Raw genomic sequence first — 22,150 nt, 5'->3', positions numbered from 1 at the left:
TCGCTCGAGCTTCGTCTTGAGGAGATAGACTATTATTAGACTCAATGTGGGAGGCGCCAAGATAATAAAATATAAAATGATATTCATGAGGGGGATTAAATTCTCATACAAATAAAAATCTAATGTGTACGAAGGTGAATATTCCTCGTGTTACTGCGCCGTTTTTTTCTGCGTCGCGCGGATTCCTCGTGTTATTCAAGTGTTCTAAGTGAGTGCTGATGTAATATTTTTTCCTTCTTCCCTCTTCCGCGTTCTCAGGCTCCGCTTCTTCCTCACTCCCGTCTGTCTTGCTGGTGCAAATCAAGGATGAACGAGCTCCTAGTTAAGGTCGCACAGGCCGTTCACGTGCTGAATCACGATGCACAGTCCTCTAACCGCGTAGCTGCAAATCAATGGCTTGTCCAGTTCCAGAAGACTGAAGCCGCATGGGAGATCGCCACCTCCCTTCTCACCTCATCCAGCGATCCCATAATATCCTCCAACTTCGAGGTCGAATTTTTCGCTGCACAAATCCTCCGCCGTAAGGTACATGATCCTGCTCCGAGACTCCATTTTTTGCTCTTCTATTCGGCTAGTCACTCTCCCTGTTCCCCGATTTCGTTTCGTTGTCATGAACAGATCCAGAAGGAGGGCTACCACCTCCAGCTCGGTGCCAAAGGTTCTTTGCTCAATTCCCTTCTCCTCGCTGCCCGCAGATTCAGCTTGGGTCCGCCACAGGTCTTTCCTCTCTTTCAGTCTCACATACACACAGAGTAAGGATACTCATGGTTTCGTTTGACGCTGCTTGATCGTTGTTTTTTTTTTTTTCTTTCCGGCATCATCGCAGCTTCTAACTCAGATATGCCTCGCGCTCTCTGCACTCGTTTTACGAGCGGTGGAGCACAAGATGCCTATCGAGCAGTTCTTTTCCAGCTTGAACAAGTTGCAGAGCCAGGAAAACGGCAATACTGCTGTTCTGGAGATGCTTACTGTACTTCCAGAAGAAGTTGTTGAGGACAAAAGTGGAGATTGCAGGATTGATGCGAGGAGCCGATGCCAATTCACTAGAGAGGTTTACTAATAAAACCTCGTTTGTACATGCTCAGCTACATGAATATATGGCCTCAGCTGATTGAATTATTTCTGTTTGTGATTGGATGCAGCTTTTGTCGCACACTCCCAACGTGCTGGAATTTCTTTTGCTTCAGTCTGAACAGAGCCTGGAGAACGGTCTTCGGCTTGAAGAGAAGAACAAGAAGATATTGCGATGCTTGTTGAGCTGGGTGAGTCTGGAGCTTTGCTTGTTGGGAGTGCTTATGGTGGATAAGTTTGAGAATGCATTGCCCTCACGACTGGCCGTTAGAATTGTCTTGAGTCCAGGTTAGCCATCAAAATGTGTCTAATAGGAAATATTTAAGTCTGGAAATATTGCAGAAATGCAGATGGGTTTGAGCGATAATTCAATAGACATATATGACTTGCCAGGCTTTTGCTAAGTTAGTGTCTGAGAAGGGGTTACTATTGTAGTCTTATTTACATTTACATTATAGTGAGGCTATGTCTATTCTTCAAACTCAGTGTATGTAACGGCTCATTTCAGTTTGGGGAGACAAAAGGAAAAACGAAAGAAGAGAAGGCAAATGGATGGAAGAGGAAATGAAGAAGTGAGGAAGACGAAGTGAAAGCTCGGGCAGTCGAACAGAGTGACAAGAAATGAGAGGTCGGAAGTTTGGGAGGTGATTTTACCTATGTAAATTGACTTACCAGCGGGTTCAACAACGTGCGAATGAGAGGAGGACGGCGTGAGGGTAGGGTAGAGGTGGTGTTTGTGTCGAATGGAGAAGGAAGCGTCGAACGGCCAGCGTATGAGAGCTTGTGTGAAGGAGGAAAATGAGCAGCACACGCACGCAGAGAAGCTATACTGTGCAGAAGAGGTGGAATCACGAGTCTTCCTCTATGAAGGAGAAGTGGGGAAGGAGAAGAGCAGCATTGTGCACACTTTGTTGGGGTGAGGCACTTGAAGGACAAGGGGCTCGACTTGTTTAAGAGGAGAAGAAGAGCGTGAAAGGGTCGTGCGTGCATTAGGTAGGGATCATAACAAAGATATGATGTATTAAATGAATTTAATATTAAAACATTTAAATAATAATAATGATAATATTATATATATATATATATATATATATATAATTCTTTTATTTCACATCAAAAATATCACTTTTAGAACATATATATATATATATATACTGTAATAGAAAGTAAATCAGATTAGATAAAGAAAATTTAATACTTAATTAAATGGTTTATTAAAATAATAAATTAATTAAATATCATGTTATGTTAGGTTTCAAACTTAGAAGAGGTGGCGTCAATGCAATTTCAAACATAAATTAATTTTCATCAAGGTGAGTGCTTTTACTTCTATATTATGGTAATAATGTTTAATTTCCTCTAAATCATTCATATTAGAATGTCACTAGTCAAAATATCTTGTTACTGCAATTAGATTATGATTATTCTGACTTATTATTCAATATAATCATCTTGAAATGAACATGAATGCTTTGCATAGTATACTTATTTACTACACTTGCAAGTTATAAAAGATAGATATTAGATGATATTTATAATGTAAACGACATTGTTTATAGTATGCTTGTATGTGCATGCTTGGTTATGGTGGAACACCCCTTAATGATACTAGTAGAGGAACACTAATGTATTCGTGCGTGTAAAAGAAAAAAGATATTGAGATTAAAATACCTTAAGTGATACAAATTTTTAGATGGTTCATTCTGTGACGGTTGTATAGATATTAACTAATATTGATATAAACCCATTTGAATAACATGCTAAATATTTATTTTGATTTATAAAGAAGCTTAACCAACATGCATATTGTTCTTTACCTTTGTGTTATTGTAGTGTAGGAGTATGTGTATTCACTGACGCATTTAACTCACTAAGTGATTAAAGATGAGCGATAAAAGATAAAATAATTATAGAAGATGCGGACAACCAGTAACAAGGTAATATTAATTTTAATGCAGACAATCAGTAACGGGGTAAAATTAATTTTAATGCTTTAAATTAATTTTATTAGTGGCTCTTTCATTTGTTAAATTATAGATTAATATATAAAGTATAAATTCACATCGTCCGACCGTCTGTACTCGTTTTAGTTAATTCAAGCCTCGAGCCACGTTGTGCAAGTATTAAGTGTTAAAATAATCTCTTGATGATTTACGCGGGGACATTTTAGTCCTAGAATCTATAAAAATGCTAAATTTGTCTCCATACTCTTTTAATATGAGTTGTCATAGTCCACATAGAGGATTAATTTATCTCTCATTAATATATTCTAGGGACTAAATTGATAATTAATTGATTCTGAGACTAAAATGACCTCCTGGAAAGAGTTAAGATATAATTTTTATGCTTCTCTTCAATCTCATAACCTTTTGGTCGCAAAAAAAGCAAGCTAACTATTGCTACAACTTTCACTCTTAATTTACATATGTGGTTGACAGAATGTTTTCATGAATTTTTGTTGAATTTTCTATGACTTTGGATGCCTCCTAATATTGGCGGTGTGGATTTTTATTGTGTTTAATTGTTTTTTCTTGTTTGTTAATGTTCTGAAATAAGTTGTTAGATTAATAAAGGGCATTCTATTAATGCACCTTTGTGAGCTGCTCAATGATGATTTTGCAACCTAGTCTGCCTTTTCTTTTTGCATACTGATCCTTATTATTGGTTAATTTTTGTCATCCTCTTCTGCATCTCTTTGGCTTTAACTGATATGAACATAAGTATGCAGTAGAATATCTGAGATAATTCTCTTCTGCTGAAATGAAATTTACATGATCTACGTGTGAGTGAAATTTACATGTTCTACATGTGAACTGCTTCTAGGAACAGTTTGCAGGGATAATTATACCCACATTCATTTTGTTGGGTTGATTTGGTTTTGTCTCATTTACCTAACAATTCTATTTTTCTCAGGTTCGTGTTGGCTGTTTCTCAGAGATTCATCCATCCGCTTTGCCGACGCATCCACTTTTGAACTTCGTCTTTAACTCTTTGCAAGTACGCCTATTGCAGTTCAATCACATCTCTTTCTAAAATATTTTTTACAACTTTTTTTCTTGATTTAGTTAAATTTTTTTGCTTATGACAGGTTTCAACTTCATTTGATGTCTCCATTGAGGTTCTTATCGAGCTTGTTTGCAGGTATGAGGTAGGTGTTCTGTTGCTTCTAAAGTTTATGAATTACTGCTACCGAGTTGTGGTTGCCATGGTTGTAACAAAAAAATTGGTTAGGTTGTAGAGTGATATATTCTCAGTATTTATTGTGGTTACCTTTCGAATATTGGTCTCTCTTCATGGTTTAGTTTTGGTGAATTGTTCTACAATCAACTGAAATCTTGATGTTGTTTGCATTGATAGCCCTAGAAAAGAATTTCAATATTCCTAATGGTTTGATTTAGTTGATACTCTAAGAATAAGTTAATATGGGTGGAACGGCTGATAGCTAAAATATGTATGGGGCTTTTACATGCATACTATCAATTCCTATGTGCATACATATCTAACACCTAAACTTTATTCTTTACATTTATGCCTCTTAATTCGTATCACATAAAAATATTATTATTTTAGCTTTTAAAAAGTGAAATACACTTTTTCATGCATATGTAAGGTGGCGTATATGTTAAAAGTGAAGCTTAGGTGTTAGATATGTAAATACATAAAAATTGAGTGCTATGTATAAGTAAATGACCCAATAAGCATATATTGTTTTAGCTTCTATCTGGCTCAGTTTTGGAAGTTAATACATTTGTATTAAAGAAACAGAATGATATTATTATACTACGTAGAGGGCACTCAATCATATCTAATCTATTTTGATAGTTAAAAGGTTCATCAAGTGCTTTTATCATGTTTTTTAATAGATGCTTCTGAACTATTTCTTCTGTGGGCTTGTTAGAGATCCTAGAGTTTCATCATGCAATAAAGGACTTCTGCCTTTCATCATTCAAAGAAGTATGTTTATTTAACAAACCCTGTATTTGCATGAAGATAAACAATTTTTGAGAAGTGCTATGCTAGAGGGAGTGACACAAACATAAATTTCATGAATTATTTCTCCAGTGGGAATCAGACTTTTGCTTGTGTTTGTTTGTGTTTTATTTCCTGGTCATATGTTCTTATAGAGAGAATCGTTTTACAAAGAAACTTATTAGTGTTAAAAATATGAGTTATTTGAGATTGCCCTAGATGATTCTGTTGAAATGTCTAATTTTAATTGTTGATGTGAAATGGTGAACAAATAATAACTTATGAGTCCCAAGGTTTCATTCTTGCATTAGTATTTTGGGATACTATCAATTCCTTTGCGACGATTCTTCTGAGCTTACTTATGATATGAAGGATAAAAAAAAAAGAGATAAGAAAATAAAAGAAAAATAAGGTTATTAGAGTGTTTTATTTATCCATTAAAAATGAAATTAAAGAACCATAGTGGTGGTTCTATCGACATGACATTGTTGCGTCAGACGTTGATGACCTGGCTCGGGAACTTGCAATTATTAAGGCGGGAACTATTCGTTGGACGGAGTAAAACTATCTAACACTTTTATTTCATAATTTAAATGTATCGACATGACATTGTTGCGTCAGACGTTGATGACCTTGCTCGGGAACTTGCAATTATCAAGGCGGGAACTATTCGTTGGACGGAGGAAAACTATCTAACACTTTTATTTCATAATTTAAATGAAATCCAAAACACAAATAGTCATTCTAATTATAAAAAAAAATTAATTTAGAACCATTCCCATAAGTTATAATTTTACAACTGACATGAAATAAAAATTGAAATAAAGTACTTATCATTCCTCGCTCCTCAACGCTTGTACACGTACTCTCTAGGATCCATTTATCCTATAACAGGTTTTCATGTAAAATATTAGACCCCGCGACTAAATATTTCTAAATTATAATAATTATCATTTTAAAAATATTTTTGTAAAAACATTGTAATAAGTAAAAAGACTGTGATCGATAAAAAAGAATAACAAAGAAAATAAATTTTTGTCCACTTTTATTTATGTTACACTTTTCGTTATTGAGAATCATTGTCTTAACACATACTCTAAAAACTATACATTCATCTTTTCCAAACCCACAAAAAAAATTGTCGTCTTTTTTCATTTTCATTTCCATTTTGTGCACTGGTACATCTCTTCTTTAGCCATTATCATCCGAGGGTGATCAATATGTATGCATGTATGAATATTTATTTATTTTCTTGCATTTAATATTAAAAAAACATAAACTTTTTCATTTTAAGATAAATGTTGGAAACTGTAAAAGCTTGTGTAATTTCTTTTATAAATAAACATAACTAAAATAATATTTACCCAGATGTATTCCTTAGTCTAGTCTTTTGATGAACCTATAGTAACACATTAGATTTTGATTGACCTATATTCATTTTTATCATTCTTTCATGTTGATTCTAATTTTACTACTATATTATTATTATTTTTTATATATTTTTAATTAGCTATTTGTTACTTTATATGCAAATATATTTTGTTACAAATAATAATTTAGTATAAATAAATTATTTAACTTTCAAATTTTTTAGTAAAAAAATTTCCTAAACTTTTTTTGACATATTTGCTTTAGGGGCAACATAAGTATATATTTTAAAACTTAGGGTATTAAATTTTGCATTTAATATTCCATTAATTTATTAGGATATAACAATTAACTTTAACATTGGATTTCATACTTGAAATTTGTTTCCTTACCCCAAAGCTCTCTCTTCCTTTACTGATTAATACTTTTAAATTGAAACCCTAAAAAATGAAAAATAAGGAGTTATGAATCTAGACTTTAGGTTTTATGAAATTTAATTTAAATTATTTAAAATTGTTTACTAAAAAAATTTCTTGCGCCCTTTGTTTTTCTTGCATGTTTATTGTTTTCCTCGATTAGAACTTATAGGGCTCGTTCGAGTATCTCACGTATGCATGAATGTTTTTGTGGTTTGTCTCCTACTCCAAAACTTCAAAAACACTCGGGGTGATCATTTCTATATGAAGAAATCCTTCATGTATGCTGCTTGAGCGCGAAGGAGGGAGATTCCATTTGATCTTTTCCTTCTTCCTCTTTCGTTTGGCTAGTGCACGACTCCCTCCCTTCTTGATTCGTTGAAGACACAAGAGGAAGGCTCGTTCGAGCCATCAAATGCTCAGTTGAACGCTTCTGCAACTATACGGTAATCTCCTCCTCCTTTATCTTCGTCTTTCTTTCTTTCTTCTTCTTCCTCCTCTTTCATTTCTTGTTCCTCAATTTTTTCGTTTATCTTTCGCGATCTCTCTTTCTCTATAACTTCCTTTTGCTTGCCTTCTCTATGCGATGGGTTCAAATGAAAGAAGAAAAATAATCCATATATACACTCCGAGGGGTGGTGGGAGAGTTCTTCATCACAAAATGTGTTGTAATAGTAAATTCTTTTTTTATAATTAAGTTCATTAATTTTTTCATATGGTATTCATCCAGTCATTATCATGACAACTATGCAATCAGAACTCGCTCTAGGGCCTTGCAATGCCGTGGCGCTGCAACTCCATATATAGGCATTATGACCTTGCTTATGTATCACATGCCACATTAGCCATCATAATGGCTGCTGTCTAATCAAGAGCTATCCTTGGAACCGGTCGTTTGACTATGAGTACCTGTTGAACAACACAATGCCACAACGCTGACACATGACAACTTTTGGTTGCATCGTCTTAGGATCTACAATCACCTTCGATATCACCGTAATGCCACAACGACTTGTGAGATCTTAGTGTTTCTAGTTGTTAACGCCAGAACTCTATGGCCTCACGCCTCGGCGTTGGGTCTGCATTTACATATGTTTATCTCGAGTGTGTGTGTTTTATTTGATTAAGTGATTTTATCGCATGCTCACGATGTAATCTATCAAAAAGAACATAATAAATGACATCAATTACATAATCACTAAGAATATTCCCCATAGAGAGTAAAATATTAAGATCCCCATGTAGGGGGTACAATCATAACATAATATGCTACCCTACGGGCTCACAATATGTGAAAAGAAATCATAACAGCAAAGTAGGTATAACACTCTTAGGGGGAGGACAGAAGGTTAAAGACTAGCATCAATGTCCTCGTTATCATCCCTGTGATCATTGTACTTGCTGTTATCATCATCTCCGACCGTCACGCTTGACCATAGGTTAGAGAATTGTATTGGGGAGGCGGTTTGTAACCCGTCTGATTGCTTGCAAAGAACTGCTGGAACACTTGGGCCTGCCAGACTAACTGGCTTTGATGCTGGTGCTCTATGTGTGTGAGGTGGCTGCTGTGGGAGTCGGTCCTCTGACGGAGCGATGCTTTTTCACCTCGGATGTTCTTAATTTGATTGTGATTGGAGCGGGGACGAGTAGTGGAGACTATTGCTGGAGGTGTGACTAGGACAAGTGTATTGGGCCCTCTATAGCATCGGATGTTGGCCTCTATAATGGTGTGCATGGGGCCAACTTGCTCCTCTCTTGCGTTAAATTTTACCCAGGCTTTGATGCATAGGGCATGTATCAGGAAGGTGTCTGATGCCTACTGCCGTACTACTACGAGCCATGTAAGAAATTGACCCATGGATGATATGATCGACATTGATCGTGAGCTATATCTTGGTCACATAATTGAGCGCCGTGTGCTCCATCATCACCTCACTTAGATGTGCTTGGCTGTAACCCAACCAGGATGAAAGCGTGCCAGACTTTCGACTCCTGGTTGAGGGAGCTTTTGAGGAAGTGTATTATCATCCCCTTGCGCTCCCTCCACCAAGCGTTAGAGCTGACATGCGTCACGTAACTAAGAATCTGATTATAATCAGGGTTCTGATCTTGGAACTCAGTGTACTGAACGATAGTGTATCCGATCAAACTGTATATGCTATTGCTTCTCCATATCAAAGGCTACCCAGTACCCTCTTGACAAACTCCCCATTGTTTGTTGTTCCTTGGCGTTAGCCATAAACTCATGAACTACTGAAATGACCGCGGGATTAGGGGATTGAGTGACATTCCCCCAGCCTCGCCCCGCTATGGTGATTGTTACATAGTCGTCACGCTCGAAAAATTCTCATTCATAAATAATCCTGCGAAGGAGGGATTCCCCATACTTGGTTGTCGCTTCCCGGCTGATGAACTTGGACCTATCATAGGGATTCCCCATACTTGATTGTCGCTTCCCGGCTGATGAACTTGGACCTATCATACTCTTCTCCAGGCGTGTATGTCGGGGATCTCGTGCATCTAAGGGGCATCATTTCCTCAAATCACAACTTAATGCACTGGGAAAGGGGGAGAAAACTGCGGATATGCGAATAAATGGGTTCCAAACATATAAAACATTTGGATCCGACTCCTATATATGAACGCCATGTCATTAGGGTGCTAGGCAATAGCTCCGCGGTGCAAGACTGGTCGTCTTAAATTATATTGATTGAGCGTCATAGTGTCAATGTATAGAGCCGTGGTGCTACCCTTTGACCGAGTAGATGACATTCAAAATGTCAACGGTCATGTCTGAAATCGTATTCGGGTACCACGATGCTTGAACCTAAAGTTGAGACACCATAACAACGCTCTGAGTACCATCATGGACACGTGTCTTTTTGCCTGCTAGGTTGCGACGCTCTGAGTACCATCATGGACCTTTTTGCTTACCACGATGCTTGAACCTAAAGTTGAGACGCCATAACAACGCTCTGAGTACCATCATGGACACATGTCTTTTTGCCTGGTAGGTCGCGACGCTCTGAGTACCATCATGGACCTTTTTGCTTGCTAGGTCGTGACGCTATGAGCAGCGCCGCGGCACTGCTATAATCAGTGGCGTGGCACTGCACCCTATTTGAGAATTTTAGCAGCGACCATCTACGGGGCGCACGTATAGGTCCTTGAGGCATATAGAAGAACATATTTGCTTCCAAATGAGCTGAAAAGAGGCGCCAACAAACAGAATAAACACGCTGTTGGCAACTCTGATGGTTTCTAATTTGTAATTCACAATTTTTGGAGCTTTGGATAGAAGTTATTTTTATTGATTTTGATTTTTCATGAGTTTTTTGTTGGCAAAATTGGTGATCAATTGGTTTCTTAGTGGATTGGGGTGGAGGTTAGTGGATTTGGGTGGAGGTGTTACGCACTTGTATCTACTGTATGTGATATGCAGATTATTGAAATTTGCCTTGATTGAGGAATTAGAAATTGGTGTTAGCATAGTTCTTCTTTGATTACTTATTAGCATTAACTCTGTCATAAATAATTCGAAGCTACTTTAAATCATTACCTATGTGCCTTTTTCTTTTAACAGCTTTTTCTAAATTTTCTTTTGGTCTTAGTTTTTACTAATCTGATGCTGTATTTTTTTTGAAGGGTTTGCCACAAGTTTTGCTATCGAGGATACGGTATATGAAGGAAATACTTTTACTTCCAGCTCTTAAGAGCAGAGATGAAAAAGTAATTGGTGGTTTTGCATGTTTGATGTCTGAAGTTGGGCAGGCTGTAAGTGTATTTCTCTCGTTCACACAAAATTCTTTTTCATTTGTTTTTGATATGTTTTTTTTTACCCTTTGGAAATATATAATTTCTTTTTTAATGATTTAAGTAATTTATACAGCTAAGTGCCCAATGTAATACTGGGCTGTTTTAGGGACTAAATGTAAAATTTGACAAGGGATTGGTCCTTTTTTATGAACTTGCAGCTTTTTTTCTTCTTGGAAATTCAGCTGTTTAATTTTTCTTGCTCTAAAATCAGGCTCCAGCTATGATTGCAGAAGCCAGCCCTGAAGCTCTTATGCTTGCAGATGCTCTATTGAGGTAAATATTAATTTCAGCTTAATGTTTAGACGAAAAAAATAGCATCTTTGGAAGCTTTAATGTTCAATCCTTTGTAGTTTTTTTGATACTATGCAATATAGCCGGAAGTTCCAAATTTATTGTTAACGTTATTAACGTTATTCTCATTGTGAGACCTTTATTGTGTATCATTCTTGTACATTTTATGACAGTTGCGTTTCCTTCCCGAGTGAGGACTGGGAAATTCCAGATTCAACCCTGCAATTTTGGTAATTTATAATTATTTTCTCCATAAAAATGATACTTGATCTATACTTATGTTCTTTCAGAAACATATGCCTTCAATTCTAAGTTCATTTTATTAGTATTTCTGGGATTTTTTTTACTGGAAAATAGCCTTTCCCTATGTTTAATTTGTATTGAGGTTTTATGCATCTATCACACTGATGCATTAACTAAGGAACCGTTTGGGCAGCTTTTTCTTTACTTTGCCTCTTAAGACTGCTGCCAGATTTTGTTAGGCTATTGCTTTCTTGCTTTTTTTTCCAAAAGTTTTTGCGGCGAGTAGTTTTTACAGCTTGATGTTATAGTTTTAGAAAGACGATTGTATTACTTTTTTTAGAAGGAAAGATATTTATAATACTCATAACAACATTCAAAAAATTGTTTTTTCCATAATGACTATACGAGTATTTTTACATATAGATGCAACCTTCTTAAACAGAACCTTCCCTAAATTATGATTTTTTTCTACTCATAAATTTTTCTTTTCTACCATGTTATATTGCTATATGATCATGTTGCTTAAGGGTTTAATTTAGAAACTAAGAAGTTGTTCTGCATATAAATTTGTTGGCTTTGTTACAATTAGGCCACTTTTGGGATGAGTTTTAGGTTATTTCTATTCATTTTAAGTGATTTCTCAAACATAAAAAAAAAGTGATTACTTGAACAGAGTTCAGAAATTTATCAGATCCTTCTAAACTTCTTAATGTTTCTCCAAAAGATATTTGATTCAGCTAACAAAATGAAGCCTTAAAGTTTTGTCTATGGTGGAATGTTGTTAAGAATCTAAGATGATGCAGTGAATTTTATGGGCAGAATGGCATTTGTTGGCCCTAGTGCACTTTTAGTCTATCTCAAATTAATAGTTAAATCACTTTCGTTGAAAGTAATAAAATCAATCCCACTGTGTAAAATCTCATTTTTTAAACTGAAAATTGAACTAGCATTTAAGAATAGGGAAATTTACGTACATACCACACAATTTTTGTGTATTTACATATTTAACGCCCAAAGTTGAATATTTACACTTGTACAATGGTATAATAAGCTTATGCATGAGAAGGTATATTCCACTTTTAAAATGGTAGTGATGATATTATTAATTTTTGATGTGATGTTACAGATTTGAGTGGTATGTTGGTGATGAAGTACTCGGCTGAATTGAAAACTGAGATAATCTAGTAGTTATATCAGCAATATGTAATTATATTCCTTACAGTACAGATCTCTATTTCACCTGAATTGTATAAGTTGTTCACCTCAGTACCCATACATGTAAGCTATATTTATAGTATTTGTTGTGAAGATGTTTGATGGTTTTGATTGGCTGTGATTTATGTCGAGGACAGTGGGGACCTGGCTGCTAGCTATGTGGAGGTGACAACTGAGAATGCTGTTTCAGCTGGTAAATATGAATGTTTAGGTGTTAGATATGTAAATACATAAGAATTGTGTGGTATGTACATAAATGCTCGCTAATAATATTCATTTTATTATGAACCAACTGATTAACAACTGATAATTGCAAATTATAGAGACAAATTAGATCTAGGGCACCTAATCTTAGTGATTTACAATGTTTTTTTTTCCAGTCTGCGATGCACAATCAATATCATGATTTTAGAGACAGTGTGAGTAAATCTGTAACTAAATTTAGTTAAAAACACGCAAAGAAAAGAGACACCTGATCTATCGTGGTTTAGCCTAACCTGACCTTTATTCACCTCCAAGCCTCTATTTTGGATTATCCCACAAGTGCTTCCAAACTAGGAAACTTAAAAAACTTCTACAAATGGTATTTTTAACGGTTCAAGGCTACCCCAACCAATAGTGGTCCCTACTCAGGATACATTGGACACGCACTAGCAATGCTTTGCATTTTCAGCATGCAACGCCTTATTCCAAGACTCTTCTCTTTTAGCCACTTCAGCTCATGTGCAAGTCCCACATAAGGGAAAGAATATGAAATTGACTGCAAAATAGACTGCCAAGAATTCCTTAAGAATTTAACCAATTTTTAAAATAACCAATATGATCTCTTAAACCTTCGAATCTTGAATTCATAGTCTTGTCAAAAGAGAATGACTATTCATTCATGCTTCAAGCAAATAAAAAAGTTAGAAAACCTTTGGTGTTGGGAGAGATTGAGAGCCTTTGTCAAGAGAGTTCATTTTAGTTGGAATTATAAATTTATATATTTTGAGAGTTATTGCATGCATTAGTGATCATTGGTTTTAATGTGTTGCTTAAAAACCAATGCATATAATGTTTAAGGGAGTACTTCAATCCTCTACTATTTCAGTCATTAACTTTTGACTTTTCTGACTAAAGATTTTTCATATCTTGTGCATTAAGACAAACACATCTTCTTTTATCTGTGTCAAAATGTTTAAAACTTGCTACTAAAAACCTTGACTATTATAATATTTATTTGGACTTTAACGCCCCCTCCCCCCGATTGATTTTTGAGTGATTATAGGTATATTTTTAACAAGATTTGAAAACAAATTGGATATTAGATAAAACATTGCCTAAAGATTTATTTAACGATTTGGTGCAATTGTTACCAAAGGCCTTAACCCTGTTGTTTTTTATAACTCATGATATGAAAGAGAATTTCTGGTTAAGGTAAATTTCTAAACTTCGCAGTTCTTTACTTAAGTAGGTATAAATTAAGATTCTTTTGATGTGTTGTCTCAAGTTATCACGAACCATGGTTTATGTAGTCATTGGAGAAAGTTATTGGTTGGCCTATGCTGAATAGTGTTGTTAATGAGGAGTTTATACGCTAGAGTTGAAAGTTTTGAAGGGGCCAATTTTAAGTCGGCCATAATTAGTAAAGGTCTTCATGTCTTATCGAGTGCACCTCATGGCTCATAGTTCATAGATTTAGCAAATGAATAATATTAGGGTTTAAGTCAAAATTATAGTATAATGGTGCCATTTTGATCAGACTATCTAATTAAGGGTAAGTACCATGTCCTTTTTGATGTGATATTTTTGAGTTTTATTATACGAATATACTTGATATAACATTTGTTGTTTATGTGCTTTGGTTAAACATAAAGTTGTGTTCTTTGACAAATTAGTGTGAAGGATGGCTGAATGACTACCCTGAGCTTTCTTGATTTTTTTGATATTTTTTGTTTTCTTTATTAGTATTTTTTATAAAGGGAGGGGTAGGCTAGATTTTTACAGTTAACCAAATGGGTAATTATTATACTTTGAATGTTGCTTCAGATGAAGCAACGCTTCAAGTACAATAAGAGTTGATGCCTTGAATCATTCAAATGTGGGATAAGTATGTTTTTGGCACCTAGAGTAAGCCGGAAACATTTTGTTTTGCTATGAGTCTTCTAGTTTTTTCTATTTATTCTCAAAAGATTGAGCTTAGGTGAGTGCGGGCTTCGAAAGTCTCGATACCCTCTGGCTCTCTGCATTTTTTTTTCGTTTGTGTTGAGAAGGCATTGAGGGTTAAAGTTTTAAAAGGTAGATGAAATAGTAGATAAGACACTACTAAAAGATTTCATCCTCATTTTGTGAAGATTTTTTGATATTGGGTTTAAGCTTTCCCATAGGCGTAAGCCGCTATTGTTAATAATCTCTCTTGATAACAAGAGAACACTTTCGATTAAGGCTAGTCATTAAGAATTTGAATACTTAGTATATAATGACACCATAAAGAGTTATAAGTTGTTAAATGTATAAATGCAGCTTAAACCAGATAGTCGGGCAAATGATGATAAACCTGATTAGGATTCCATGGTTCCGGACTTCAGGGCCATCGTGATTCCTGTTCTACTTGGTCAGAAGAGGTAGTCGACCAAACCAGACTGAAGGAGACTTGTCAACAATCATAAGTTGCATCGTACAAGACACTTATGTAGATCTAGGGTGGATGTTTGCCTAGGGACAAATTTAGGTTGATTTTAGTCGACGAAAGATTTAGTGTCAATCAATTGTGCCATTATGATTTACAACTCAAAGAGTAGAAATCCATTGGGGAACAAAGGAGCTGTGACCATGACTATAATATAATGGTGTCTTTTGTCAGAAACTACCCGATTGAAGGGCTCTAGTCGCAATCGTTATTTTCTGGTGTCATTTAATGACAAAATCACATTGATAGAAGACTCGAGCCACAACCTTACTAACATGTAATTCATTTGATTGTTAATGTATTGTACACTTGATATGACATCAACTCTTTGTGAACTAAGTTCAATCAAAAGTTTATTACTCGACAAAATATTGTGGAGGGTGGATGTAGCTTGCTTTAAGTTTTTAATGATTGATTTTAACTTGGAAAGATTTAATTTATTTGCTTACGGTTTTAAGTGGTTGATTTTAATTTGAATATTTTGATTTGTTATTTTGATAACTTGATTTGAAAATTGAGTTTAAAATTGACTCGTATGGATGAAATCTTCTATTAACTCGACCATCATCGGTCTTTTTGGTTGTTTGATTTGAACCCTGTCAATTTTGCATCTTTCTTGTAAATGATCGGGTTTAAGATTGATATACTATTATATGTAAACCTTACCAACTCTATTTTGCTTATAGATGATCGAGCTTATGTATATATAATTTGAATTTATTCAGATATATTTTGAAACTTAATTTTGAAGATAGACCCCTATAGTTGAGTCATTATCGAAAATCTGGATTGCTTGGTTTGAACCCTTTCAACTTTACATCTTGCCTGTTAATAATTAGACTTAGTATTGACATGTGATTGTTTGTGAACATAATCAACTTTGTTTTGCTTATAGAAGATCGGGTCCATATATATACCATTTGAATTTATTCAAATACATTTTAAAACTTAATTTTGAAAGGAGACCCCCTCCGATTGAAATCTTCTATAAACTCGATCATCATCATGGATTTAAATCATCATGGATTTAATTGCTTAAATTGAACCTTGTCGACTTTACATCTTACTAATAAAAGATCGAACTTTAAATGTGAATATATGATGGAATTTGAACATTGTCAATTTTGTCATGCATATAGAGGATTGAGTTCGCATGTGTACTTCTTATTTGAAATTTTTCATATCAACTTCAAAATTTAATCTTGAAAATAGATTCCTCCTATTAAAATTTTTTATCAACTTGACCCTCATTAGGCTTTTAGTTGTTTAATTTGAACTTTGTCGACTTCTTGCTAGTAAAAGATCGAGTTTTTAACATGAACATATGATTGAATTTGAATTTTCTTAACTCTGTCATGCGTACAGAGGACCAGGTTCATATATATATATATATTTATTATTTGAACTTATTCATCAGGTTCATATATATATATATATATATTTATTATTTGAACTTATTCAAATAGACTTCAAAACTTAATTTTAAAAATAACCCATCCGGTTGAAATCTTCTATCAACTCGTCCATCACCTGTAGAGGTCCAGATAGGAAGCTCTCTACAAATGTCTCCACGAATGTCACAATGTAGTTTTATCCCTAAATAATACTGAATCTTGTATGGTAGATTCAGACAATGTCACAATGCCTAAATAATACTGAATCTTGTATGGTAGATTCAGAATCCTCTTTTCATGTGGCTCAACAAAAAAGTGTTTAAAAACTACACTTTGAGTGATTTAGGAAATGTGTATTTGCAAGATGATAAGTTCTACAATATTATTAGAAAGAGTGATGTGGATATCAAGTTGCCTAATAGAATAGTCTGGAATCTCAATGAGGTTAGACATGTTCCACATTCGAAGAGAAATTTGATCTTGGTGAGGTAACTGCAAGATCAAAGTGTGTGTTTACTTTCACAAGTGATTTGTAGAAGGTGACTAAATGGATAATGCGATGACTCAGGGTAACATTGAAGACATTCTTTACCTGATCAATGGGATGTCTGAATTCATTGTTGTAGTTGAAATAAAGATTGATGTAGATTTTTGACATTACATGCTTGGTAATACGAGGAAGAAAGGTATGAAGTCCCTACATTCTTAGAACAAGTTTCATGCTTTAAAGTTTATAGAGTTAGATTTTTGTGAAGATTGTATCTATCACAAACAAAGAAAATGTTACTTTCTCAAAAAAAATAGAAAGATGAAGTAAAAAAAACTGGAGTTATTGCATATTGATGTGTGGGATACTACTTCAGTTCAGTCTATAGAGATTTCTCAAACTGTTACTTTCATTTATGATCACACCAAAAAGTTATGGGTGTACTTCTTGAAATGTAAAATTGATGTATTTGATATGTTTAGAAAGTGGAAAATCATGGTTGAGAATGAGACATGCTTGAATTGATATGTTTCAGATCTGATAATGATGATGAGTATTGTGATCAGAGGTTTAGGAGTTATTGTGCATCATAATGAATCAGACATGTGCTTGCTATTCCAAGAACACCACAATAAAATAGTATAAATGAGCCCATAAATAAAACCATAACAGAGTATGCCTGAAGTATGAGGTTACATGCCGACTTGCTAAAATGTTATATGAGAATCCAATAAACCACCATGCTCGGATTGCTCCCTGGACCTGAGGGCCTGGAAACTCGATGCTCGAGCCTAGCACTCCGACATTGGAAACTGTTTGAAGCAGTTAAGGCATTTAAGCCTTTGATGTGGAATTTGGAGAGGTGTGTGAATGCAGACGACAAAACGAGCAGTGCTTGAAGGAGATGAAGCGAGTTATCTGGGTGTTTTTCAACGATATCTCTTGTGTGAAAGAGAGATGAGCGTTAGTATGCTTTAAGTGAGTAGAGAGGTTTGAGTGTGTTTTAATCTTTACAATTTTTCTTCATTTCATAGCAGATTTCTTGGTGTGGTGTGGCTCCGATGTTTTTTCCCATTTTCTAAATTTTCTATGCTAAATCCTCGTATACTTTGCGTATTTTTCTAGAATTATTTGTGTGCTTCTATTCAATTATTTTGTTTTGAATTTTTCGAATTAGTGCTCCACATTTATCTTAACGTCTAACAGTTTTCGCCCAATGACTTCATTAAAATAACAGTTACGACCAGGGCCTTCTGATCATGTGATTTGCCCTCAAATGACACTGTTATATTACGATCATATCTGTAGCCCATATGTTTACCAAAAATTTTTGGCTTTTTGAGTTGTGAAGTATAATAATATATTCGATTGACAGAGTTTTTTGTTAACTAGGATCGACTTAAATTTGTTCCCTCGAACAAACATCGACCCCCGATTTACCCATTGAACGACGTAATCTATAATTACAGATAAGGATTCACTAATCAGGTTGGGTCGATTACCTCATTTGACTTAGTAAATCAGGGAACCCGACGACCCGGGACGATGAAATCATGTGATCGTGATTTGGTAAGCTTATTGTGATAAATTTAACAATTCAAATCCAAGTTTGCTGCTGCTATATGCTGAATTTTTAATGTTTATTGACTAGCATTAATCGAAAGTGCCCTTCCATTACTGGGAAGAGTATTTAACCATAGGGGCTTGTGCTTATGGGAAACCACAAACCCCAAATCAAAATAATCTCACAAAATGAGGGTGAAATATATGGGTAGTGTCTTAATATAATGCAATTTGCCTTCTGAAAATTAGACCAGGTATAGCAAACACAAAAGCTCTCAACAACGAGAGAGTCCAAGGCGTTGAATTTTCGGAGCCCATACAAACAAGCATTCATAAATGTCTTGATGAGGTTTTGTGGATCTGGTGACTCCAAAATTGACATGGGAATTTTCAATAGATATGAATAAATTTGATCCAAAAGACCTGATTTTAATTTTGAAACAAACTTGTCAAATTAAATTAAAAGCGTGTAAGAGCTCTTTTTTTAAACTAAGATTAACTATATATTAAAGAAGGTTGAATAGCACATGACATATTCTAATTTATAAGAGGGAAGTAGTTCAACTTAAATTTGAGAAATGCAAGCTTTGATACATCTAAGTAAAGGGAGATACTTGCCATTTTAAGTGGAGGACAAAATCAGCTTCTCCGAATGGTCTTTCTGTTTTTCATACTTCTGTATATCTTGTCTTTTTGTTAATGTTTTTAATCAAGTAATTTTTGATATCTTGCAATGTGCCAAAATTTTATAAATGTCTAACATCCTTGTTGATGATCCAGGTGTAGTCTAGCAAGTTATCTTTTTGGCTTGGATTTGGGCAAGGCAGAAAGCACAAAAGTTGTTCTAGAAGTATTTTCTACTATATTCTTAACATTACTTGATTCACTTCTATTGCGTGCTCAGGTTTCACTCTTCCTCTCTTGGTATCCTCAAGTAACCTCTCTCCCCTTCTCCCTCCCTCACCGCCTTTCTTACTGATTTTCAAACTGGCGCCTCTCAAGTATTATCTTCTAGGTTCTATTTTTTATGCTTGTTGTGACATTTTATTAGGCGATAACAAACTGTCACTTCCCTTTTTCTCTTCTTTCTTTGGAACAAATTTTTTGGTTGGTTACATAATAGTGATTACATCACCTTCTATTCTAGCATTTATTGTCATATGCATTATTGACAGGAGTCTAAAATATAAAGAGAAATATACATACCTAGTGCAATTCTTATGTTTTATACATCTCACACCTAAAATTTTATATTTACATACATAAAACTTTATTGCTTTAAATCTATCTGTGAAAATTTATATTTCACTTTTAACAAGTTTTAATAGTGATATTTTTGATGTGTTATTAAAGATTTGAGTGCTATGTGTTTAAATATGAAAGCTTAGATGTGAGATATGTAAATAGATTGGAATTGTGTGCTATGTGTTTATTTATTTATTTACAACACATAAATAAAAATAAATGTTGTAAAGCTTAGATTTGAGTGCTTTGATAGATTGTAACATATCAAAGCCAAATGATATGTGTGATATGTGATAATAGCCATCACATATCAGCCATTATGTGAGATATGAACTTGCTATACTAAATATTTTATCATTTGGCTGGTAAATGCCCCAAATATTGAACTTGCTATACTAAATATTTTATCATTTGGCTGCTTGTTTGTACTAAAACAAGTTTTTATTTTTATTCTTGTGGTGATATCCATCCTCCGTGTGTAATGGCTGACTGCTTCACAACATTTATTTTTGTGGTGCTTTATTTGACTTTCACTCACCGGAAATTAAAAATCCGTTCTACTGAATTTTGACTGGAAATTTTTTGAAGGTTTTTTTTCTCGTAGATTCTCGTTCATCAAGTTTATTCAACAGTATTAGTTGCCGTTTTCTATTTTTTTAACACTTTTCTAAACTTTTCAGAACAGGATAAATGGCGAACTATTTGTTAGTTGAATATTTGCAACGAACCAATGCATTCAGTTGTTTTGTAACCATAAATAGTTTTCCGTGTGATTATGGCAAAGCCTGATTTATTCAATTTTTTTGCAATCATAAATAACAGGCATTTTGTATCTATTTGTTTCTCGGCGAAATATACTAAATATATTTTGAGTTCTTAACACCTTTTGTGAGAGGATCTGAAGTTAGGAGGAGGATTATATGCAATTTAGCTTACTGAATGTATTTTTAGCTTTTTTCTCCTTTTTTAAGAGTATTAGAAGTTAAAAGATTGGTCACATACATTTTGGCTGTTAATTTTTCGTTTTCCTCTATTCCCTATCCTAACGGATCACGTTATTTGACAGGTTGATGATACCGTATGCATTGTAAACAATGGAGCATTTATCATTCCAGATGGACTCATTCAATTTCGCACAAATTTGGAGGAACTTCTTGTAGATATCTGTCAACTTTTGGGTCCATCCATCTATGTGCAGAAGGTGAGCATGTATGTAGATTCATGCAGTCCTGCGAGATAAATATTTGAGGTATTTCCGTACATACAACCCAATTCTTGTGTTTTTACGTATCCAACACCAAAAATTTATTTTTTTATATTTATACCACCCAAATCCTTCATATCACTTAAAAAATAACACTTTTAACCTTTAAAAATTAAAATACACTTTTTCATGCATAGGTAAAGTGTTATATATGTAAAAATTGAAGCTTAGGTGATACCGGAGTTAACCCAACAACAACAGGAAAATCAATATTATTGCTGAGTTCAAATTAGAAATTACAACTCACGAAAAATTGAAAATGCAACAATTGGCAATACAAAACCATGCTAGGGTTAGATCCGGGTGTTTTTGGTGGTAATGATCGGCAAAGATTTGGGCCTCCTAATAGGTAGCAAAGGGTGGTTAGATGGTGGGATAGTGGGGCAGCATCAAATGGGGGATGCGGTGGGCTGTAGCGGTGATCTAGGGTGGCTAGATAGTGGTAGCGTAGCAAGGAAACAAAGTTGCAGGGCTGTTACAAGATGCAGGGCGTCTGAAAATTTGTAGGAAAGTGTTGGGATGGCCGAACATCGGTAGAGAGCACGATGAGGGGTTTAAGGGTCTGCGGCTGGCGGTAAGGCATTGATCACGATTCCCTGAAATGTTCTCTGTGGTGATTGCCCCATGCCTAGACTCGACGCCTTTGTCCTGCGATCTTCTATCATCACTAGAATCGATTCGATTGATGCTTACGTGCTGGCAAGGGCACTGTAATTGCGGATTTTGCAGAAGGTAGGACCATGCACTTACCATCTGTTGACCTCATTTTTGTGAGGTCTTAGTCTCCTACTCCCAGAACCCATAATCTAGCCTTAGAAGTTCCTGGTTGACCATCCTAGCAGACTAGTAATGGAGCCCACCTCCCGTAGAACTTCAAGCCACTTCTTGACTCATTTTTGTGAAGAACTCGCATGAGTAGTTCCCAGCACTCAACTTTTAGTTGCAAGGGCTAAGGACCAACATGTAGAGGGTCCGAAATTGAGTTCCTATAGGATAAACGGCCTTATGTGAACCTTTTGTGACTCGATTACTCGCAAACGCCGCAATTCACGCACTCACTGCACCACACACGACTTTGACTTGATTTGACTCGTCCGCCGGCAAACTCGCTCGAACGACCTCGGATGACGAAACGGACCG

At 35.1% G+C, this 22,150-nt stretch overlaps 1 protein-coding gene across 4 annotated transcripts in view; it reads left to right on the top strand.

Moving 5' to 3' along the window:
• The first annotated feature begins 239 nt into the window (after window positions 1-239).
• The window catches only part of LOC110027870 (transportin MOS14), an 87,949-nt gene continuing 66,038 nt past the window's right edge, over window positions 240-22,150 (top strand). For 3 of the 4 annotated variants that reach the window (XM_020729488.1, XM_020729484.1, XM_020729485.1), the window contains exons 1-11: window positions 240-525; window positions 619-717; window positions 827-1,051; window positions 1,143-1,262; window positions 3,985-4,068; window positions 4,160-4,219; window positions 10,470-10,598; window positions 10,852-10,913; window positions 11,105-11,161; window positions 19,282-19,435; window positions 20,813-20,947. In XM_020729488.1, the coding sequence (XP_020585147.1) occupies window positions 307-525; window positions 619-717; window positions 827-1,051; window positions 1,143-1,262; window positions 3,985-4,068; window positions 4,160-4,219; window positions 10,470-10,598; window positions 10,852-10,913; window positions 11,105-11,161; window positions 19,282-19,435; window positions 20,813-20,947 (1,344 nt within the window). In that variant the 5' untranslated portion in view covers window positions 240-306. The remainder of the gene's footprint in view (window positions 526-618; window positions 718-826; window positions 1,052-1,142; window positions 1,263-3,984; window positions 4,069-4,159; window positions 4,220-10,469; window positions 10,599-10,851; window positions 10,914-11,104; window positions 11,162-19,281; window positions 19,436-20,812; window positions 20,948-22,150) is intronic. The other variant, XM_020729487.1, reaches the window with a different exon arrangement.

The sequence above is a fragment of the Phalaenopsis equestris genome, unplaced genomic scaffold (assembly GCF_001263595.1).
Source record: "Phalaenopsis equestris unplaced genomic scaffold, ASM126359v1 Scaffold000457, whole genome shotgun sequence".
In the NCBI taxonomy this organism is placed as follows: Eukaryota; Viridiplantae; Streptophyta; class Magnoliopsida; order Asparagales; family Orchidaceae; genus Phalaenopsis; species Phalaenopsis equestris.
This window is presented reverse-complemented; position numbering and strand designations above follow the sequence as displayed.